This window comes from Solenopsis invicta, chromosome 4 (assembly GCF_016802725.1).
Source record: "Solenopsis invicta isolate M01_SB chromosome 4, UNIL_Sinv_3.0, whole genome shotgun sequence".
NCBI lineage: Eukaryota > Metazoa > Arthropoda > Insecta > Hymenoptera > Formicidae > Solenopsis > Solenopsis invicta.
The window spans coordinates 25,109,767-25,135,229 of NC_052667.1; the positions used below are offsets into that span (position 1 = coordinate 25,109,767).

Here is a 25,463-nt window from a genome sequence, read left to right on the forward strand (position 1 = left end):
TAAAGTGACTGATGCACATTGGATAGTAGCTATGCAATCAGACGCGGTTTGTGCATTGTTAAAAACGTCATGAAATTCAATATATTTTTAAGTTAAACATTAAATTCGAAGTACATTAAATTTAATGTACTTATAACTGAAAAGTATGTGCATATTTAGTGCATTTTTAACAACATTAAATGTTTTTTAACGCGCCTGCATGAAATTTGCTTCTGTTATCATTACATTCAATTCTGCTGCCGATTTTTAACAATTTGGATAATATCAGACAAAAAACGAGTGTAACGTGACCCTTACGAAAAAATTTACAAAAAGAAAAAAATATACTGGTATACTATTGAAGAATTTCTTCAACTGTACTTCTTCGATGATATACCAGCAATTTTTAAAGGGAGCATTTATAATTTATTAATAAAGAAAAAAAATCAGTATTAAATCTACAATCCATTATTTCATGTGTAAGCAAAAATATAAAATTTTTGTAAAACAAAATCTTCATTTGCTCATATGAAGAAACAAAATTTCTTCATGCAGGCTAATTATAATACGTCTATTTAAGATTATAAATTCTTCCAAGAAGATTTTATATTCTTACTTATATATGAAACAAACGCAAAAACACAAAAACTATAAATTATAAATTACAATTATATAAATGTTAATTGTAATTTCTCACTTTAATATAATTGTTATATAACATACTCGTTATATAACAGTTACATTGTTGAGTGGAAGATTACAACTAACATTTATATAATTGTAACTTTGTGTTTGCTGGGAATGAAATATTGATTTGATACTAATTACTTAATTTGATACTAATTTTTTTCTGTGTAGGCAATTCACAAATTGTGTTTTTGTTCCATCTGCGATTTATTATTGCACTTGAAGAAAATCACAAAAATACCTACTACATGACATAGATGCAAAATCGTTACATTTACGTATATGTTATATAACAGTAACATATGTGTTTGCTGGGCTCGTTCTCCATTTCATAATCGATGCGTCTGAAAGGAGTGAAGAAAAATTCAAAATACTTTGTCGTGTGTGAGTGTGTGAGTGTAACATACCCCTTTGATTTTTCATAACAATTTCATTGTAGAGCGTAATTTCAAACACCCTTCCTCGAGTTTCAGCGAGTATAGCTTTAGGTAGATACTTCGAAATTGGAAAACGCTCCACGAACGAAGAACTCGTCCTCATTGTCCGATTTTTCCGTTTCGTCGAGTGACGAATGATCGTGTGACATTTCAGCGGCGGCGTCGTTACGTACCCTGCCAATAACGGTGTCAAAGTTACACCGTCTATCCTCGCAGGATCTCGAAATCCTGAATGCCTCGCGTTCAGCTTGTCCGACGCTCGTGCCGTCATTACTGGAGCACGTTCCGATTCGCTGTTTTAAACAGACCGACCCTTTGTCTTCGTCGATGAAGTGCCCGGACTCTTTGCAACACGTTCGGAACGTCGTGTGCGAGTCGCGTGACAAAAGTTCGTCGTCGCATATCCTCATTCCGTCGAGCTTGCTTCTGTGCGAAATGTCCGTGCGAGAGTCGATCACGTATGTCAAGTTGGTCCTTTTGCTTCTGCAGGATGCGGCACTGTCCAGCGAACTCGAGTTCGACTCTGCATTAATACCGTGGATTAAAATTTCAAGCTTTTATTTAAATAAACGTATTTGAATGGGAACGTAATCATAATAAACAAATAAAAAATTGATAATAAATAATGAAAATAAATAAATAAAAATTAAATGAATAATAAAAGATAAAATTATTATGGTTATTTTAGTCTCGCGTACAATAATAAGGAATTTTACATGGCGGCAAGATCAGCTTACGCTCGAAAAATAGAATTCAATATCTTTCATGATTCTTCAAATAAGCTGATTTTTCCGGGAGCTTTTCAGTTCGCTGGATGTACACGTTACTTTTTAAAAACAACCTCATTCAAATTTACTCGCGGATCGCTTTTTCAAACAATATTTTTAAATTTTACGACGGATACAAAAGGTTTAGTATTCCCTCGATAAATCTCCCGCGACTAATACCTATCTCGCGCCGATCGAGAATACCGTCCTCCGGACAGTCGGAGTAGAATGACGGCGTTAAAGCGCCGTAGCCGGGCGTCATTCTCGTAATTCCCGAACTTGTTATCGCCTCGTCTTCCTCCCTGGATAATCCTGGCTCTTCGCGACGCGGCGATAACCTTCGAGGAATACTTCTGGAGCATCGATCCTCGGCGAACGTGACTTCGCGTAGAGCACGATTCAGCTGTTCGATTAGATCTCGAATGTAAGACAGCATTGGTGTGTCACCCTCCTCCTCGCTGATCTTCGCGGCGATTCGTAGCTTCTCGAGGGCCTCTGTGTGCGAAACAGAATTCAGCTTACGAACGCTCGTATATTGAACTTTTTTTCCACAATTTTATCCGAACGATCCCACTCAAGCGCCGAACGGGTCTTGCGTTTCTTATGGCTACGTAATTTTTTTTAGTAAAGTGATTATGTATTATTGAAATATAGCTTTGGCTACAAGTATTAAGTACAGAGTTGGCTTAGTTAATATATTTGTTTAAATAAATTAAGTTACAGTTAATGGCTTACAAAATTAATTTAGTTACGTTAAAAATATATGTGAACAAAAAACTGACTAATAAAATTCAATTAAAAGTTAACGTTGAAAAGCATTATTTATATTAAATGCGTAAGCGTTAAAAATTTTTAACTTAGGAAAAAGGTTAATAGCTTAATGTTTATGTGTATCAAAAGTAACTAGTTAAAGTTAAAAATTAAATCACCTAATAATAACTAAGTGAAGTTAAAAGTTATTTAAATACTGAAAAACTTTAAATATTTAAGTATTTAAAAACTTTTTAAATTTATTATTTAACTTTTAACTTTTTAATTAGTTACTACTTAACTCTGATTAAACACTTTCTTTTTAAACACACACATACACACACACATTTATCTAAAATTCTTTTATCTGTATTATTTTCATTTGATTACACGTGTTATACATAAATTTAAAGATTCTTGAAATACGATAATTATTTATTAATGAACAATAATATAGATAAATGAATTCTAGATAAATGAAAAAATATAGTTGCCTAATACTTTTAGCCAAGGTATTAAACTTTAAAAAAAGTTTCAAGATAAGAGGAGAGTTGCCGAAAATGCATGAAAATTGCCTAATCATTTTTAAGCTACTTTGCATTTGTTACTGATTTATATGCAAATAAACGCTGGAAATTATAGCTTAATGTTACAAGCACTTACTACAGTGTTTATTCTTCCCAATAACAAATTACTTTATAATAAGCCTTTTAGCAACATGCTGCGATAGATACGATTTAGAATTTAAATAACAGATTTAAATCGTATTTATAAATTCCTTAAACAACAATGCGTTAAAAGTTCGAATTTAAGAGATAAAATAATTGAAAATACAAGGATTCGTTAACTAATACTTATTTTATTAATAATTTATCGGAAAATGAAGAAATATATAATAAGTAATAAATAAAGAAGAGCAAAGGGCAACGAAATAAAACTGGCTTGAATTTTATGTTTATAATTGACATATTTTTTTCATATCAATTATTAATCTTTTATCAATCTTGCATTAATATCATTTGTCGTAATAAAATTTGTGGTGGTACAATTTAGGAAATTTGATAGAGTTTATAAAAATATTAACCTCCATAATAACTGCAAATACGTCTATATAACAAATATAAAATATTCAATGAACAATGAATTTCTTTTATGAAAATACAAAATTCACTAACAAATTGCATGATTACATTATCATAAACATAAATTGAGTAAAAGTTAACAACATTATATCTAAGCTTTTAAAGTGTTGTTAGCATGTGTAAAACAAAATGAAACCTATTGAATCTTCATCTATATTAGTCTCATTTCTCATTTACTTCAGATTTACTTCATTTTTATCATTATGTTGCTAAATGTTGCTTATATAAAGTAAAATTATGAAAGAAATTTATGAGGTACGATTTAGGCGATCTGTACGTATTCAACAACTATCTCCTATGTATTACTTGTATATGTATTAATTTCTTTTCATATCTCTTAGAACAGCTATTTCGTTTTTTACTGTAACATTTTTTTTTGCTATTTTGTCATATCTCAGTTGTTTATAAATATTTCAACCGTGGTCTACATTTTGACACTTCCTCACAGACACACAGTAAAATGAAAATTTCTCGTGATAAAAACGTCAGCGCGTACGTCAGAGAAAAGTATTATATTTTTCACTCTGCTCCTCTTTCCTTTCCTGTTTCCTTTTTTACTCAGTCACACAATTCTGATGTAACCATTTTACAAGATACATTTTTTTTCGAGTGGTTCAGATAAAACGTAAAAATTGCAGAAAATTTTGCATTCTTTTTCCAGTAAAATAAAAATGACGAAAGGTCACGATGTGATATCTTGGAAAAATTTTGAAGGCTGGAAGTTAGTTTCGAAAAACTTGCTAAAATTTTAATAAAAAAAGAGAGAGAGATATGTGGCAGCAATTCTAGCAGCAACGCGTCGCAAGTTTGTTCGCGCAAGAGGACTCGTTCGACTAAGAAATTGGGCAAGGAGGAAGAAAGGGATGCTGCTGGAAAGACTTGGAACGACAGTTTGAGAAATAGAGTCATCACCGGCGAAACGACCCAGCATCGCCAGGCACTGCGCCCGCAGCAGGTCGGCGTGGAAGGTCCACTTCTTCGAGCTCGCCTCCTCCGCGCACTCCCGACACTGCGTCGCCTTGCGCAACGCCTTCACGTACTTCCCCGTCTCTAAATGGCAGCGTCCAATTTCGTGATGCACCCAGGCACGCGGTACCGGATGGTCGACATGGGCCGACAGGTTTTCCAAAGCGCGCGCGGCGGCTTCCAGATGTCCGAAGCTGAGATGCACCTCGGCCAGGGTCACGAGAGCTTGCGACAGCAGTACGACGTCGTTGGTGCTCTTCGACAGCCGCACCATCATGGCGACATTGCTGCACGCTCGATCGTGCCTTCTCAATGCCGTGTGGATCAGAGACAAGTACCGATGTGCCGTTATTCCGTGTCGACGTGAATCCTCCATGCCGGAAGATAACGTCAGCAGATCCTCGGCGAGCCTCAGGGAGGTCTTCAGCTTTCCTGCCTTGAAATTAACTTTCAAATTCTTCAGCATGCCATTCGCGCGACTATTGACGTGTTTCAACATCGTCCTGGATCGCATTAGTTTGGCTGTCAACGGTTCTGGCGCGAGAGAAATTTTGTGGCAAGTTTTCTTGCAGCTGTCGAGATGTCTGAAGAGGGAGAAAATTAATCTTTGACCCGAGACGTTTAATAATATTCCATTCATTAACATTAACTTATCAAAAATGAAAATTTTACATCGAACTAAATTTCCAAGATGTAAACAGCGTTGCTTCATCGTTTGCTTAAAACGAAAGAAAGTTTATTTTTTTTCAACTTCAATTTTAATTCTAATTTTATATCTGAAAAGATGTAATCGTCATGATATTTTATCTTAAAGGCCGAAAGATTAAGAAATAATTAAAATTTGCTTCTTTAAAATATTTGTAGATAAATATTTAGAACTAAAATAATTTTTAGAATACCCCATATAGCACATAGTAACATCGCAGTGATATTACAACAATATTATTTTTTCATTACAATATTATTATTATTATATAAAACACAATAGAATTGTTGCTGAAATATTACTAAGATGTCACAATAATATTATGATAACATCAGTTGCATTACTGTAATATTAGGTAATATTTCTATAATATTGTTAAAAATTAAATAAATTGTTATAATAATATTATTTTTATTGGATTGTTATTCTGAATATCATTTTAAGAATTGCTACATGTAATATTAAAAAAATAACATTCGTATAATTAGTTAACACAATAAATAATATTATGTATATGTATAAATTAAAACTATTGATATAAACATTTATATTAAAATAATGTTAATATTAAAACGGGTATTACATAATTGTCTTTAACTTATATTATATATACGTACAATTTTGCGATATCTTAATAACGTCTTAATGACATCGTTAATATCAATAAGGCATAATCAAAACGTCATCTAATATTACCTTGATACTTAAGATATTATATTGCAACAATGTTACTGTAATATTTTAATTTAATTTATAAATGTGTAATATATCCAGTAATATTTCTGCAATATTGATTTTATCGTAATATATGTAATATTTCTGGTATACTGCAATATTACTGCAATATTTACGTAATATTACATGCTACGTGAGACGATTACAATAAATATAAACGAGTTCGATCCATGCTTACTTGAAAACATCGGGGATAACCGACAGATTGTCAAAAGATCTCGAAGTATCACGCGCTTTGAACGTCATGCTCGCGTGACTCGAAGTCACCCTCGAAATCGCATCACCCCTCGCCGAATTTTTCTCTGAATTATTCCACGAGCTTATCGTGGCCGTGATACGTCGCGCCGCCACACTGTGGCTGCTGTCATGCGGACACACAATAGCTGCTCGATGATACAACACCAATGCCGACTCGTACTCGCCACTGTGCGGTTTATATTATTTGTATTGCTTGCATTAAATTTTTCGATACTCGTTAATTATTCATTAGTCATTAAGCTTTTATCATTAATCCCTCGCGCAGAAGGAATTTGATAAAATGTTTAAATATTTAAAATATTATTGAGCAATTATTGCGTCGTTGATAAATATAATTTCATCAAAGAAAGATTTAATAATTATTCTTTGATATAAATATGTTATAAATACAGGGGACAGACAAAATAATGTAAGCCCCTAAAAGATACACGACTTGTTTTATTAATAAGGAGTTGACTCATCATTTCTCTGATACAGATTTTATCCTTGTTTAGAATAAAGTCCTACGACGCTTAATTATTCATCAGTGCAAAACAACTTTTAAAAGATATTCAATAATGTTTAAGAGATATCGAAGAAGAAAAACTGCTTTTTGAAACTCTACCCTTCGAAACCTCCTCACAATGACTCGATAATTTAAGTCAGGTAGTTAACTTTCGAAAAAATTATTAAAGTTCGAAAGAGCAGAGGGCAATTTTCGAAAACGGGGTGAAAAGTAAATTTCTTCATCCAACGTCACTTATATAATTTAACTGATTATTTATATTACTTATATTATCAATTGAAAGATGTTCTGCTGAAAGAATGGTGCAACATTTCATCGGTAACCAATCAAGCATTGTACGTGACTTTATTTCAATAAGGATAAAATCTATATTAAAGGCAAATAGTAAATTTTCTTTACAATTAAACAGATAGGGTATTTTCTAAGTGTTCATATTATTTTGCCCATACAAAGTATAAAATAGTTGATTCTATAGATACATTTAGTAATTTGACAAATTACTTTGACATTTATTTATGCACTTATTCAGAAATTTTTTGGTAAAAGTGTGGCTTGATAACTTATAAGCATTTAACGTTATAGCTGTAAAATTCTAAAAAAAATATCTGCCGCCTTATTGACAGGAGCCGTTAAGCCGCGGGCTGTGTTCGAGGTTTTTTTTTCTTTTTAATCGAGGAGAGAGGAAATCTATTTGTAGAATTAAAACGCTCATGGCTATCCGCAAAAGCTAAACACGCGGTTGTTTGTAAAGCGATATTCCCGTCGAATGTTCTTTCAGGGAAACGAGACGTATTGGCAACATTTCCGATATTCCCTATAACCCATTTTTCTCAAGTACCAAAATGCTTCAGCGACAGTAATGATAGGTTACTGTAACGAGCCCTAAATTTTGAATAATCGTTGCGGCAAAGTCACGCCGCACTTTATCGCCGGCAAAAATTCGCCTAGCCGCAATATCAGATAAATTCACGAAGATTAACGAAAATATTTCTGTTGGAAATATCAATGGGATTAAATCCGTCGCAATTATCAATTTATTGCATTAAACTACATGATATTAAAATACTTGAGATAAAAATGCAATTGAGAGACGATTGAGCAACAATTGTAATAAAGAGACTTAAGCAGAGTTGGTTTCCTCATTCGGTTTACAGACGAAAATCTATTTAAGACAAAAAGCTTTCTTTCCGCATAGAAATTTTTTTTCATCGCTCATACGTATCGATCAATCTATATCCGTATAAAATATTGACACTTCTGACGTAACTAAGTTAATAGGAATATACCATGATCACTTCTACACAATCACGTGTGCGGATCCAATTTCCAGTTGAAAATTACAGGACGTCAATGCAGCACAATAGTTCTTTCTCCCTCATTGTTACGGGCGCGTATTCAATACGGCCGCGCGTAAATCTTGCCAGAAGCGAAAGTATTATTAAGAAACTGGCCGGTGCTTAGAACCGCCTCGACACCGGAAAAGGGGGGGGAAAGGGAAAACAAAACGAGAGGTTAATGCGCTTTTGATGTAACCTCGAAAACCGCGATCGATTCCGGAATTATTCAACGCGGATCCTCGAGAGACTGGCGTCACGCTCGCGTCAAATTAGCCGAGCTAATCCAAAAGTCATGAAATATGAAGCGCGACGTGCAATTAATGCCATCCAACACTTAATATCGTTAACAGGTATTGATTGCCTCACCGCTGGCAAAGCTCGTCCGCCTGGCGATGTAGGGCTTGTGCATACTGCCGGTTATTTCCGCGGGACAGATTCGACGCGCTGGTCTTTATCTGAAGTCGCGCACGGCTCTCCGCGTTCTCCACGGTCCGCTTGGTCACGTCGAGATCGGCGCCGCTGAGCTTCCATTTGGCAGGGGTAGCCATTCATATCGCCTGTTCCCTTCCCGAGTCCGTCTGCCCGATCGAAGATATCCGCGATTTGTTTTTCGGACCGAAGGGCCGCTCGCAACCAATTTCGCTCGTTTAAAATCGATTCTTCATATGGTGATGTCCAGGATTTCTAGTTTTGGGCTTGAAATTGGAATGTCTCGTCCAAGGTGTTAGGTAGTTAAAAAGTTAAAAATTAAACAATAAAGTTACTTTTAATTTAAAACTAATTAAACTAAAAATTAAGTTATTTTTCAATTATTATTTTAACCATATATTAATTGTATATTATTAATATTTATATATATTTATATATAAATTTACTACAATTATAATATGACACAAAACAAAATATATATAATTAATAGTATTATCGAGTCTGCCAATATTTACTGCATTACTTCGCATGAGAGATTTTGAAAAATTCAAGTTTATCAGAAAAATTTGTAACGAGCTCAGACTAGTCTCATCTCTGAGACTGAGCGTTAATGAGACAACAGCCATGAAGTGAGAAATAGAAGCGACAATGAATATCGATAGTTTCAATTTAATTTTAAACCCAAAACCATGAATCCAGGGAAACACTGGTATAACACAATGCGATGTAACTGGTCATGATCTGTTTACTACAGCCGTTTACTTTATATTAACCTAATTGTGCAAATGTAATTATATTTATACAATATCTCCTATTCTATTTGCCGTCGGCAAATTGTTTTCTTTGCTAAAATATATATTCACGTAATACTTTGTGAGATAAATATAATTTCTCCACTGTAAAAGATGAGCAATAATAATTTTGAGGCGGATGAACGGTACTGCGAAGCTATTATAATTATTACGCGGCAGCTTTTGGTATAAGCAGCTCCATGCATCCTAGAAGTAATCTTTGTAATCTATCTTCGTAATCTGTCTTCGCAAATTTCATGCGTATATCTGGAACAATAACGCATAGCGACTCGTTTCTCGAGCAATCCAGCTTTCCATCCGTCACGATTTATTTCCAAAGCATGATTCCAGAAAAATGCAACACGACGTATTTCTTAGAGAAGAGTATATGAGACAAGCTGGTTTTTATGTGCTTAGATAAAATTAATCTAGTAATTATCGATAATAATTTTTATAATTATTATAATTGAAAAAAACTTTTAAGCACATAAAAAACAGCTTGACTTGTAATTTCAATTATTTACGTCAGAGTTCTACACTTTGAAGTTTTATGATTATTATAATTATAACTTTATCTTTTTATAATTCGAAGCCTTGATATCTTGATATCAGAGTTCGTCGTAAAATCTCAGAAATCTGCCTTCGAATCCTTTGATCTTACAAGATACTTTGCATAATTACATCGGTATACTGTGATCTCACAAGAAAAAACTAGAAAAAAAAAAACTTTACTCGAACATTGCAAGCTCAATTTTCACTCTTTCAGAGTGACCTTTTACTCTGTAAGATTTAAAGAGTAAAGAGTTAAATTTAAACCTTATGTAAAATAATTTGTTAAATAAATTTTTTTATTTTAAATTGTATTAATAGGAATTTCCTTAATTTATAATTATTTTTTGTTACTTTTTATTCTTATGTATTCATATTTATTACCGTCCCGCATGGTGTTTAAAAAATGTGCCTTTTTATTTGAGCCGCCGCGAATCTGATACTGTGATTCTTTCGTCACATTCTTCTCTGCTGATTTTTTGTTTGTCTCCTACTCTCTAAATTTTTTGGAGTGGAATCCCACTCTAAAAGTGTGAAAATCCTGTCAGTCTCGATAAAGAGTGGCAGGATTTTCCCATTTTTAGAATGAAATTCCACTCTTTTATATGAAATTTCACTCCAAAAATTTCACTCCAAAAAAAAGAGAGTATATTTTATGCTTTTCTCTTTTATATGAAATTTCACTCCAAAAATTTCACTCCAAAAAAAAGAGAGTATATTTTATGCTTTTCTCTGGTGGATAAAATATAAAAAATTAAAAAAATTGCTTAATCCACTGAACTCACTTGAAATGTAAATTATGTGAATCGCGGGCAGTTATACCGAAAAATAATGTCGAACTGAATTTGAGTATTTTCGGAAAAAAGAGCTTTCTTCGCAAAGAATTGATGAGCTTGTTTTCAAGAATAATACATCATTCGTTCTTTTTCTAGTTTTTGACTTCACTTCTTATGATAAGAAAAAGGCATGTCTGTATTGTCTCTACGAATTTCGCCACTAAACTACGCAATAAATAATAAAAATAAAGCTCAAGAATAATATATAGATGTAAGAATTAAGTTTTGCGATATAGACATTCTTGTATTTATGTGCTTTGCATATCATTTTTATTCTAAAATCTTTATCTTTGATTTTTTCATACTTTTATTCATGTTGACAAAATTTTAAAAGTTAATGTATTCATGTGTTTAATTTTTATGACAATTTTACTTTTCTCCTTTTCTTTATATTTCAAAAATAATTTTAATTTTTTAAATTTACTATAAAGATTTACTATTAGATTTTCCTTAATTTATGATTAGCTTTTGTATTATATTTCCTCACATTCGATATTCTAGAAGCGCAAATTAATTGCAGCAATTATTTAACGTAGAAATAAAATTGAAAATATTTTATAAAAAATAATGTAAATATCAAAAATACTGTAACAAAACAAATTGTTACCTCATTTAATTTAGTTTTTGAATAATATAGTTTTTAATCAACTATCGCTTTGAAGAAGACACATAGGTGCTTTAAAAAAAAAGTATGTAATTACGTATTGAGTTTCTTGATCGATTCAGCCATTATTGAGATTCGATATAATCTCGGGTACTTGTAATTCGCCGGTTCGCGTTCAGATATAAAGGATGGTCTCACGCTGCGCATAGCCACTGCACCAATATCTCTCGATATTACGCGTTAGACTTATAAATCGCAGAAATGAAAGATTTTAATTAAATTCCAAATCGTACAAATACACATATTTCATTTATTGTATTCTATTTTCAACGCACTAATTTTCTCTTTCTCTTTATCTCTTTCCCTCTTCGTTTCTCTTTCTCCGCTGCTCAATTTACATTACCATATTGCCCCCATGCAGCGGTTAATTAATTATTCTTGCCAATTAACGGTCGGCATATCACTGCGGTAAAATGTTGTCGGAGAGCCTGGCAAATAGGGCGGGGAAAACGCAAAAGGGTGAGAGAAATGAGAGTCTGGAATTTCAGGCGACGACTGAAAAAAAATGAGGGGAAAAAAGAAAAAAAATTGGCTTGGAAATCGGGAAAGTGTCGTTACGGTAAGGAGAGATTTCTGCTACAGTGCTTTCGATAGCTTCGCGGGGGCGGTCAAAATGTTGCTCATCTCGAATTGGGAGGCGCGATGTCGTTATTGGAAAACGGCCGGTGCATCACGGCGAAATGGTTTTGTCAGACGTCGCCAGATTGAAACGCAAGGATAACGAGGCGGCGCGATGATGCACGGCGAATAGAAAGAGAAATCACCGTGCGCCGAGTGTGATTACGTAAAGTAGTGAGCAGCAACGTTGACGTCGAAAATCGTAATGCGCCGCATCACTTTGACAGAATAATACTAACTTTTCCGAGTTCAGCAGATCCAGGCAAACAGAATCCGCTACACTGAGAAAAAGTTTAATAAAAAAGTATTTGAAAAAATTCATTGAAAATGTAAAATATTTAGTCCGATACGTTCAACTAAATATTGAGTTAGTTTAAGTTTAGTTAATCTTTAATTAAAAAAATGTTGATGGTTAACATGAATAAACTATTATATCTTTTTTTGTACAACTGAATAATTGTTGAATCAATCGAATATTAAGTTGAACGTATCGGACTAAATATTTTAATTTTTTAACTAATTTTTTTTCAGTGTAGATTGGAAGCAACTTTCAAATTTAAATAAAATATACATTAATAAAAATAACAATAAAAATAATATTAAAATAATAATAATAACATTATTGTATTTATTTATTTATTTATTTAAATGTTATTAATCCTAATTGGTATTTGTTCTAAAATTTCTTCAACTAATCGTATCCGACATTAAATTAATGTATTTTTGTTCAAAGTTGACGTAACAGAATGATTTTGTTGCACTTTGATTACGTAATTTAAAATTATGTAAGGTTCAGGAAACATTTGTTTTAAACAATTTTTTCATAATTCTATCTCAAGATTTGACGCCTAATTAAAAAAAAAAATTTGGGTACACTAGACTCATGAATACCAAATTAACGTTAATAATTTATTTAACGTATTAATTTGTCATATATTATACAGGGGATAGACATGATAACAGGTGAACACCTGGGAAACATATTACGTATTATTAATAAGAGGTTGGCCCATCATTTATCTTTAATACAGATTTTATCACCAGTGTAATGGTACGACATTCTTCTAATCGAATATCTTTTGAGATATATTGCAGGATGTTTAAGAGATGCCAGAGGGAAATCTCTTTTTCACACTGCCCTTCAAAATTGTTTACAATGATAATTAAACCAGGCAGTTACATTGGCCAGGAAAAAGTTGAAGTTTTAAAGAACAGAAAGAAATTTTGTAAAATTGTGTGAGAAACAATTTCTTTCTCGCACACTTATATGATCAACTGAAAGATGTTCTGATTAAAGAATAGTACAACATTGCATTTGTGATTATTTAAGAATTGCATCACTTTATTTTAAACAAGAATAAAATCTGTATTAAAGACAAATGGTAGAGTAATCTGTTATTAATTAAATAAATATTCAAGAATATTCTTACGTCAAAATGTGCAAAAGCAATTCTAATTATTAGAATAAACAATAAAAATGTTCAAGATATAAATATTAAAAATATTACAAAACTTCAATCTTCACACATCATGGACGTAACAAAATAATATAATTCCTGGATGCTTATACAATTCTGCCCATCCTCTGTATGTAAACGTGAAAACCATTAGAATAGGTATCTGATGAATCCTAGGCTTGCGTGATAAATAGATTGTTCGGATAAAGATTAAAGCTTCTGACAGAGGTAGAAAGCGGTACAAAGTTATTCTGGTGGGCATTAAAATAAATGTGTATTTCTAAATGTATATTTTTTCCACTGTAAAACGTAAGCGCAAATAAATCGCCTCCATCAAGAGTAAATAAAAGCCCGTCGTCGCCTCGAATAAACGCGTCGACGAGGTACATGTTTTTTAACGGTCTTCAATAAATTTTAAACGAGCAAACGCGCATTAATAGCACAGCGGTCGAGCACGAACTGTCCGCTCGTGAATTCGGATCATTACATTTGTGTCTGGCGCCGATTACCTCTGGCGAAATTATTTGCGACGAATGCCGCGGTAAACAATGCAAAAAACGGGACTGTTTGCGTTTCGATTGAGCATCGATTATTCGAACTCTTGAAAATTCACGAAACCCGGTCGCTTGCGCGGCGGGTCGTACTGCTTCAGCAGTGTGATCCTGGCGTCCTTTTCGAGGTCCTTCGGCGGGCTGGATAATATGGTCCTTCGCGTGGACGGCATTTTGAACTTTCGATCGATTGGCTTGCAGCCCGGCATGACGGAAAGTTGCCTCTCGGCGGGCACGACGTCCATTCGCCGCCAGAGAAAATTCACCTCACCCCTCATCTCCTTCGGCATTAGCTCGAGGATAAGCTGTTGCCTGGCAGCGATGCCGTTAAAGTCGCCGCTACGCTCCATGTCCAGCTCCTCCACTGCCTTTACGGCCCTTTCATAGAAGTCTATCTGCGGTAACACATTACGGAACCGGCCCTTGAATTAAGCGCCTTGTCAATGCTTTGCTTATCCCTACGTCAGCGACTCGATTGTGTCGCGTAATGGCGAAACTCGCAAAAGGGGATCGTTATGTTCATCTTTGTGAAGGGGTTTTCCGGAGCGATAACCTTTCTAACATTTATATTGTCAAAAAAAAGAATTGCTGCAAATGACGGGAATGTAGAGAAGAGTTGTCGAATGCGTACCATTTAAGTTACTTTTTATTATATTTCTCATTTGGTATTGATTTGTACGGAAATGCATTTTGGAAATCGTAATTTGATGTTCCAGATACCTATTGGAATAGTGTTTAACTTTTCAATAACAAATTAATTTATTATTAATTGTAAATCAGGGTTTGGGAAATAATGCTGTATTTATAAATTAATAAACACCAAAATTTTTTAATTTGCACTACTTTTAAATCTTTCTCTATAAATTTTTCAAGGTCTTACAAATTTAAGATATAAAATAATATTATTTTCACATCAAACCAACAATTGTCAAGGGTTACAAGAGCAGAGCTAGGTCGTCGTGTTCACTGTAAATTTGAAACGTTTTGACCGTAAATGCGGTCATCTTTAGCAAAACAATATATTTTTAGCCGACATCTTTGAAGTTTATTGTTATTATGGATTGAAGATTATTTATATTAGCACGACGATCCCTAGCTTTGCTCCTATAGCTCTTGACAATTGTTGGTTTGATTTTGAAAACAATATTATTTTATATCTTAAAGTCATTAAGACCATAAAAAAATTTATAGAGAAAGAAAAGTATGGATTGTTGATTCGAGTTTAAATCTAAAGAGCATTGATTCGATGTATTATTGTAATATTGTTTTCATTTCTAATATTTTGACAATAAACTAGCAAAGTAAATTTTATATTAATTTGATCTTGTTTTAACACTACAAAGTGACGGAATCGTTATTTTTTCAAGTAATAATAACGGCAAGATGCTTCTTAGAATTAGAAACTAGAATTAGTAATGGTAAATTAATTAAAAAGTAACTTTCCCAATCCTATTAGTCTTTAAGCAACATGTTCAAACGATTTAATTTAGGCAACCACCTAATCACCTAAATCGTACTTATGGTATTCCAAAATCACATCACGATTTGGATCTTTGAAAGTATCGAATCAAGATAATTCAAAATATAAGGTATCATTAACTAATACTAATTTTATTAATAATTTATTAAAAAAGAATCATATTTGATAAATAACAATAAAGATGAAACTGTTAAATTTATTTTTGCAATTGACAGATTTTTACTTATATTGATTTCATTAACTTTATTATTATCACTTATCAGTCTTACATTAATACTATTTCTTGTAATAAAAATTTGTGGCGATACGATTTAAAAGACTCTTCAGATTTTATAATAAAAATATTGATATAATCTTTTTAATAACTACTAATATACGTATGTGTATATACAATAAATGTAAAATATTCTATAATAAACTTTTTTTATAAAAATATAAATATGAAAAAATATAAAATTGTACAATTAAATTATTATCGGCTAAATAAGTTAAAATGAAAAATTAATATTAGTGTCTAGTATTTAATTTTTTAAATATTATTAGCACGCGTAAAATAAGATGAAATCTATTAAATTTTTATCCGTTATTATTCATTACTCATTTATTTCATATTTTTCTCGCTAAATGTTGCTTATGTTAAGTAAAAATCTAAAATATTGATGAAGTACGATTTAGGCGACCGCATTTAGCAGCACTTCCCTACAACTCGAACAGAAAGAAAAAAAAACTTTTCAACGTTGGAATGTCTAAAAGATTAGTAATATAATGAGAACGGGAGATTATTCCAAAGAAAATTATCTTTCGTTCGTTTCGTATTTTAGCAAATATGACGTGACCCTCGTTAATGCACCAATGAATATATTACGTCATAGCGCCGTAAGACTTTGCCTGTTAAAAAATTTAACAGACGCGACGGGGAGCAGATTGCTCTAAACAAAAAAAAAAAAAAAAAAATTAGCGCAAATTTCTGACGCGGCGGTCGGTTTCGCGTTCGTCTTTTTCCAATACTCTTTAAACACGTTCCGTCGCGCGCGCGCCGCGAGCTAATTTTAAATAATGTACGCGTATCGATCACAGAATAAATTCGACCGCAAAATGGCCGACGAGCCATTACGAGCTGAATAATGAGCTCGCGAAAATTGTCCGAATTTTATTTTTACCAGACAATCGATGTTTAGCTTTTTGGCGTGCGCGAGCGTCATGATCGCGATGTCCTTCGCGTCGCTCCGATTATTCTGACAGACCTCTGTTCGCAGCATCAGATGACTAATGTTCAGAACCCATAAGTTGCAGTTCGCCTGCCGCGCCATGTCGAGTCCCTTCTTTGAGTAATATCTAGCCAGATCGAAGCGGTGTATGCCGATGAGAAGCTTGCAAAATTCATGATGCAACCAGGCGAGCTCGAGCGGCGCTGATGCCATGGCTAATCTCCTGCTCGAAACCGCAAATATTGAAGCCATTTTCGAAATATTGATCGGTTAAGTGAGAATTATGGCGGAATAACCGCGAGCGTAATTATGACTGTAAATTACGAGCATACATTATATAACGTTTCTAAATTATGTAATCTATAATTGTATTAATTATATATAGCATTTTGATAGAGACACGAGCGGCTGTTACTGCTTTTGAGAACAAATTTACGTTAACCCACGTAAGCACTCGCGCGACTTTTCTGATTTGTATTCGTTTTTATTTATAAGTAATTACAAACATATTCTATACATAAAATAATATAATTTTCAAACATTAAAAATTAAAAAAATGTATACTTTAAAAAAATATTTTGTTGCGTAATATATTTAATTAGTACACTGAAAAAAAATGTTATTAACTTGACTAATTTTTTCAACTCGATAAAATTTTTTCAGTCCAAGTATTTGACTTAAATGTATAAAATACTTGAAGTTTAGTTTAAGCATTCATATATTTAATTTAAATACATAAATACTTGAACTAAAAAAATTTAATCAAATTGATAAATTTAATCGAATTAACAACTTTATTTTCTCAGTGTAAATTTAATCTGTGTAATCGTACAAATTATGTACAGAAGATAAGGATTTTGCTGAAATATCTAAAGATATAATTAAATACGTGTAAAAAATAATTTTCTTGGACAAAAATAATTATAAAAAACGTTCAAGGATGATGAACAAGGTCACAAAAAATTTTGATATTCAAACAATTAATGAGCGTCATACATAATTATTTTGATGGTCAACGGAATTATTTTCAGATCTGTATCTAGCTAAAATTTTTAGATACATTAGCAAAACTATTTTTTCCGTGCAGCTTTATATTAAATTGAGAAAAAAAAGACGATTGTTACTTCAAAAAGCGCACTTACATGAATCCGTAAGCACACGTGTAACTTTTTTGCGTTATTTGTTTTTATTTTTATTTACAAGTAATTATAAACATATTTTGTACATAAAGTAACACAACTTTCAAACATTAAAAATTAAAAAGACTTCATATTTTTAAAAATATTTTGTTGCGTAATATACTTAATTAATAAATGTATAAGCTTGTATTTGACAATGAGTCAATTTGACCTACACGCAAGTGCTTACGGATTAATAAAGAATAAAACTCACAGAAATAAACGAGAATCTAGCATTTCCAAGTAAAATCTTGCGTTAAAATCGGCGTTGCTTGTGGCTAAAATTCGAATGGCACAGAAGTAAAACATGACTGTGTACTCGCATAAAAGAAACAGGAAATTCACGAGGGAAATTACGTCCTAAAATCTATTTACGAATGAATTATACCTCCGAAATATCTTCAACGTCTTCTTCGGATTCATGATCGGCATCCACGCGATATCACTGTCCCGTGGCAACGTTGCAATCCGTATTCCCAAGTGATGTTTCAAATACCTCGTCTTCATTTCCTCGTTGTCCAAACACATCAAATTACGTGTGTCAATGTACACCCGCGCCACTATCTTATAAAGCGCATCCAGGCACCTTTGTTTCAATGGAAACATCTTGTCCGTGTACCCGTCAAAGGTGTCTTTGATGTGATCGACGAGTCTGGTAGAAGATGATAATAATAATAATAACAACAATAGTAACTTTATTGAATGCAGCGGTTTACAAAAATTAGTGAAACACAAACAATAGTAAAAAGTAATGAAAGTACCAGTTGCACCCAATAGACGCGGTAGTAGCTGAAAAACCGAAGTTATAACTGAGCATTATAAAACAGAGATTGAAAAAGTTACTTTTTAAATAACTTGTTACCATTTCTCGTTACAAAGCCAGAAAATGTAACTAGTTATTGTTATAAGTTCTTAATTTTAAATAGTAACCTATTATCGTTATTTAAAAAGTAACGATTCGCTGCTTTTTTTCGTTACTTTTTTAGTACTACAAAACAAGATCGAAGTAAACAAAAAATTCACCTTTCTAATGTCTTTTTGTTAAAATATTAATAAAATTATTAATGTGTATTTTAAATTTACAAGACCACAAAAAAGTAAACAAAAAAGGAAAAAGATTTAATAATGCTCAAAATGCAAATTGTAGTTTTCATTTTATATACATATATGTATAATAATTATTCGAAACAAGAGTCTATTACAAGAAAAAGGCGCACTATTATATAATATTATAATTAAATTATAACTTTAATTATCTACGAAAGTAAGAGAAATAACAAGCTAATTCAGAAAATAAAGTAATATAATTAAATTAAAATATTATAATATACCAATGGAATATAATAACGATTGAATCAAATATTAAAAATATGAAATATTACTGTGATCATGACATTATATTAAAATTATATCAATTTAAATAAAAACATGCAAAAGCAGCTATATCCAAAAATATAAAAACATTTAAGAATCCTGGGATTGCTTTTAGCTTCTTCATTACAAATTGAACGTTTTTTAAATGTGCAGAAACAAATCCTATAAATTAAGGATGGAAAGTGGGTCAACTTGCAAGAAAAGTCTTTACTCTGTATGATTACAAATGCAGTTATGTATAATTTTTGTTTTATTAAACTTATTTTGCCAATGTTTTTTCTGTGTTTAGTATTTTATTTTCATTTAAATTTGAAATAAAGATAAAAGAAGAACATATTTTTCCAATAAATAACGTATGCTTTGTAATACAATATGTATATTTTTTTAAGGTAGTAAAAATGCTTCAAAATCATAAAAATTCTAAAATTTAACTATATTTTTGCATCTACACGTAGAAAATAAAAATGACGGAAACTTTAATTCCGACATAAATCTTTGTCAAATTGCAAAACCAATAAAGCTCACTGCATTTATCATGCATATTATATACGTTTATACGTGTTAGCTAAAACAATAAATTTTTCTTAATTTTAAAGAGAAAGATCTTATCGATTGCTTGAACAAACAACTACAAGTTTTTTTTTTGCTTTGTCTAAAAAATATTTCATGTTGAGTTAGCTTCTTTTTCTCAATAGGCTGATCGATCCAAACTTCTCGGATATTCCAATTTCAAGGAACGTTTGAAATATTGCAACATATTCGTAGTGTATTAGCGACTCGCTTTGAACAAGTCTGGATACACTGTTACCGACCTGAAAAAGGTCGGATAGTCCCTGTTAATTCTCGCGGCTCGCAAAAGTCGCAAGAGAAAATCCGCCTTTACGACGACGATGTTCCTTCGCAATTTTCGCTCCCGCTCCATCATCATTCTGCGCCCCTTCGGAATCTCACGTCGCCGGAAGAGAGTAACGTAGAGCGGCCGTCTCATACGCAAAAGATCCTGCAGATAGATCGCGTTACGATAGCACGTGCTCGCGAGGGCGAGCAGCTCGGTGATCAGCCTCTTGTTCGGCGAAGTCACGATCTCCGGCCGACTCACGATCTCCTCCAGGAAATCCTTATCGGTCGTCAAGTAACTCATACCTATTTCTGCAGAGATGACGCGCTGCAGTCTTTTCATTCGCGTCTGCAACCGCATCTGAGAATCGTTCACCTTGAATTTCGCCTCGTCCTCCGCAACACCTGCGATCATAAAGCCAATGCGCTTGTTAGATCATAGTTGAAACAAGTTTCAAAGTAGTTACTTAAAACTTTTCATTAGTTACAAGTGATGCCTCGTCGGCCACGTGCGCCTGGGGCAAGTTGAATGACCGAGCGATTGAGGAGAGTGGGGAGACCGGCCCAGATGGCGCGCCACGTGCCGCCTACGGTCTTACGGAACCGTGAGCGGTCAACAACCCGAATGGGGCATTTAACAAAGATGGCGTGCACATAATGCGGAGTCTTTCTCGTTGCGCGAGACTACTCTTGATCAACGACTTTTAGGGAGCTCTTCTTGCATCACACGGCATTACAAACTCTCGTAACTCATTAATATTTGCAGGATTGGGTAATTAAAAAATTAAAAATTAAATAATAAAATTAGAGAATAACGTAGAAAATGCGAGTCAAACGCGGTAGTTGGTGCGTCAATAATAATAGTACGTGTATTTCGCTTTTAGTACATAAATATGCATACAAATATCAGACGCGTTTCGACTTCCCTTGAAGTCATTTTGAATCGTTGAAAATGACTTCAAGGGAAGTCGAAACGCGTCCAATATTTGTATGCATATTTATATACTAAAAACGAAATACATGTATTATTATTATTGACGCACCAACTACCGTGTTTGACTCGCATTTCCAACGTTATTTTCTAACTTTAATATTGCCGAGTCTATCTTAAATATTTTGATTTTAAATAATAAAGTTAATAACTTTTAATTTAACTTAGTTAATTTTAAATGATTTAACTTTAACTTTAATTAGTTATTTTTTGTAACACATGAACTTTAATTTATTAACTTTTCACCAAAGTTAACAATTTATTTTAATAAAGAAACGTTATAAAAGAAAAAATTTTTAAAAAAGGAAAAGCAAAGAAAAAAGTTTAAAGTGAAAGAAAAATGAAAGAAAAAGAAAATAGGAGAGCGAATATACACAAAAGAATAATATACATTTTTGATAACCGCTGGATTAGGTGCAATATTTTGAAATTTTGATATACAGATAAAAATTTATTTAATAAAATATTATTTCCTTTCTTTCTTTCAGAAAAAAATCACATGTAATAGGCGGATAGATATTATGAAACATTGAACAGAAAAGAAAAGAAATAAAATAATAAAAAATAAAAGAAAAAAGAAAAAAAGTTTTTAAATACGTAAAAAAATGAAGATGAAGAAAAGAAAGAAAAAAAGAAGAAAAGTTTAAAATAAAAAAATCCATATTTTAATAATATTAACCCCTTGGGTACGGATTTACAAAAACGGATGATCTATTTGAGATCGTCTGGTCGAAGAAACGAAACCCAATGCAGGAATTTTCACTTTTGTCAACTGCATTATTTGTTAGTAACAATCAAACACATTTCCGAACAGATTATGAATCACACCCAATACAGAATTGTTTATTGTTTCTATTGCAGAAAAAGCGCGTGGAAGTAACTAGCATGATAAAGCAGAAATGAAATAAAAAAACTAATGATAACAGTCTCCAAACTTATAATGAACTGATTTAATCTGTGATCCGATTGTCTCGGTCTACTCTAAAACAGTTGAGAAAGACAATTTTTTTGCACCAAAGAACAATAGTATCGAATTCAAACTAATATATTTTAATTAACAATTGTTTCGTATACAAGCAAAAACACAACTTTTTGCTTGATTTTTTACTCTTTCAGTGAAACGTACAGTAAAACGTCACTTTAAAAGAATAAAAATTAAGCTTGTGTAATACTTGAGTAATTTTTTTCACTCTACAACTACAAGATATAAAAAGTAAAAAGTATATATAATTTAATCTTTTTTAAGAATTTGATAATTTACAATTTCAATAAAATCTTATGTTCATTACGATATTATAACAGTAGTCTAAAGAGCAAAATATAATTGCTTTGATGATAAATAAAATAATATAACAACATTATTAAAAAATTCTAATTCTTAATTTGAAGATATTGCTAATTTTTTTCCTTTCAGCTTAATGAAAATTACTATTAAATAATGAAAATGTATTTTTTTAAATAAAATTTTTTCACGCAAACAAATTATGTCCGTTTAACGTCGCATAATCTTATTTTAATATTTATATATTTCAAAAATAAAGATATTCTTAAAATAATGTTCTTTTCTTCTGATTATATCACTGACAACAAAAAATATCGACATACTTATATTACAGATCGACTTCGCTTCGGTAAAGCGAGGTCCGATAAGAACCTAAGTATTTTCTTTTTCCACCATCTACGAAAATTGAATCGCGCCTCGTAAAAATCAGTGTGCGCCATTCCGAGACGACTGTTCTCTCGCCATTACTCTCGAGCACTCGCTCATCGAAGTAGGGCCGATCGCGGTGATATCGCGAGCATCACACGATCGTTTTGCCCACCTTCGGCTCTAATCGCGGTTCGCACCTTCGAGCTCGTCCTCCTCCTCCACGAGCTTGCCGATCAGGAGCTCACGGTGCTGCGACAAACGCCGTATCCAGGGGTAGAGCAGCAGCAACGCGAGAGGCGACGTGTTCCGGCCGATGCAATCTTCGATGGTCTCGTTTGCCTGATAGACGCCGTGCTCAAAGGTCACCCGGTGCCGCCGTATACCCTCGTAGGCGTGAACCAGACTGTGACCGAAGTCACCGATCTGGAAAAGCGCCTCCATTCGCATCTGCCGCACTTTATTATGCCGGGGATCTGCGGAGAGAGATATGAACGATGCACGAACGCAGAGATCAAGCGTACCAGCGTTTTTACTTTTTTTTTCTCTCTCTTTTTTTTTATGAAGTTATCGAGCGAAAGACGGTTATCGGACGTCATCGATCGGCGCCGCTTAAGAGACGAACGTCTATACACGTTCGCATGCGATTCTTTACTGAGTAAACATTATTCGTAGAACGGAGAAAATTCTCGGAATTTACGCTCGAAATCGTGATAGTGGTGGGACAACATGATATTTCGGAACTTTACCATAACTTTAGTAAAATTTTGGTGAAATTTAACGAAACTCTTATAAATTAGTTAAGTTAAATTTTAGTTAAAATTTAAATTTTATTATTATAATTGTAATTTCAATAAAATTTCGTAAAATTTAATCGAACCGTTGTAAAATAGTTAAATCAATTTCTAGTTAAGATTTAACTAAACTATTTTATAACAATTTGGTTAAAATTTTCCAAATACCATGACCCCATTGAACACGTCACAATTTCGAGGGTAAATTCTAAAGAAAAATTTGCTCTGTGTGAGCTAAAAATACGGAACGAGGTGAATAAAAGAAAATAACTCTGAATAAACGGAAACATAAGCATGAGCGTGTAACGCGTGAGAACAAAGAGATAATTAATTACAATAATATTCATATTTGCACGTTACTGGGAAGATGCGAAAAGAGTGTTCTTGATATCTGCAGCGTTTACGCTTTACGAAGCTCCTTGCGGTCTCTTACCCATTTTCATACATTTCTCCGACAGTTTTTCCGCCGCGAAGTATCTCGCGCACTTGATGAGCGCCTTGTAGTGGCCGATTAACGTTCTAAGGTCCTCGGTCTCAGCTGATTTGGACGCCTTTTCAAAATAATCTATAGCCAAGAGGTATCTACCCAGACTAGCCAGTCGATAGCCCCATTCACGATAAAGGATGGCTTCCCTAAAGACTTCGGGAGCTTCATCCCTCTTCAACACCGACATGATGGTGATCTATTGAAAGTTTTTAAGTAGAGGGAAAACTGACATATCCGTTAGACACGCGACGTGCGACGTAAAAAAATATACCGCAAAATAACGGACAATTGATGAAAAATTACCGGGAGTCGTTCGTTTCTCCTTAAACAATAAATTTTTTTTCTGACGTATGTATGTACGTACGTACGTGGGCGCGAGGCTTGCGTTCTATTTTCACATGATTGCTTCCTTCACGTTATTAAATTTTCATAATCATATTTATGATTTATTAAACGCGTGCCATTGTCTCCTCCTGCATTACATGGCAACCAAATGACGGATTGATGAATGGATCATCGTGGATGAAGCGTATCGCGTGAAAATAGGCGCGTACGAGCGGCGCGATACATAATACATCGCGACTCTCGCAGATTCCAAAATGCAGCTTTGCAATGGAATGTAATTTGACACGGGCCGCAAAGTGCTAAATTCGGTTTATCCCAGCGCATTCGTGGGCATGAATTACTAGATCAATACGGAGAGAATAACACGGCGTCAGTTGTAATTGCTAAATGAATTTTACTGGATTTCAAACGCCAATACGGCATTACGCTGATACATTAAAATATGCGAAATTGACTCTTCCTTTTCCTTCGTAAGGCATATTTTTTGACAGTTTTAGAAGCGAAATCCAAAATGCAAATATTCTCAACGACCAAAAGCGGCGTTGGAGGCTATTTGCTGTTCGCGAAACCAGGTCACACTTTTCTTTCGTGTTTTCCGCCTTCTGGAAAAAAACTCTACATTAGAGCCTACTCGCTCGTTTCATTGTCATGCTTCATTATACGTGACAATTAATACCACAAAGACCCTTGTGCGGGGTGCAGTATTTAGAAATAAAAGCGGATTATACGATGAATACTTGGACTAGATCCTTGAACTGGATCCTTGAAAGCTTCAAGGAAACTCGGGCAAGAACTTTTTGGCTACAACGCTTTAAATCAGAAAGAGAATATTCAATGGAATATTCAATAGAATATAAGATTAACAGAATATTCGAGATTTTGGGCCGTTTATTATTAAGGTCTTTATTAAGATAAAAGTTAATTATCATTTTCGCTTTAATAAATGACGGTCTGATA

General features: G+C 33.2%; 3 protein-coding genes across 4 annotated transcripts in view; 1 reads left to right on the forward strand and 2 right to left on the reverse strand.

The window, feature by feature from the left end:
* LOC105200144 overlaps positions 1-25,463 on the forward strand; it is a 153,826-nt gene that overhangs the window by 115,311 nt on the left and 13,052 nt on the right. The gene's annotated exons all lie outside the window — the stretch shown is intronic.
* On the reverse strand, positions 1,080-5,300 carry LOC105200164. Its single transcript, XM_026137528.2, has 3 exons — positions 4,675-5,300; positions 2,051-2,365; positions 1,080-1,626 (listed from the first exon to the last, which is right to left on the reverse strand). Exons 1-3 carry the CDS (start codon positions 5,240-5,242, stop codon positions 1,151-1,153), a joined length of 1,359 nt encoding a protein of 452 aa, XP_025993313.2. The 5' UTR covers positions 5,243-5,300; the 3' UTR covers positions 1,080-1,150.
* Positions 13,675-24,348, reverse strand: LOC105200163. Its single transcript, XM_039448464.1, has 6 exons — positions 24,108-24,348; positions 23,081-23,356; positions 20,217-20,646; positions 18,419-18,682; positions 16,805-17,075; positions 13,675-14,559 (listed from the first exon to the last, which is right to left on the reverse strand). Exons 1-6 carry the CDS (start codon positions 24,346-24,348, stop codon positions 14,203-14,205), a joined length of 1,839 nt encoding a protein of 612 aa, XP_039304398.1. The 3' UTR covers positions 13,675-14,202.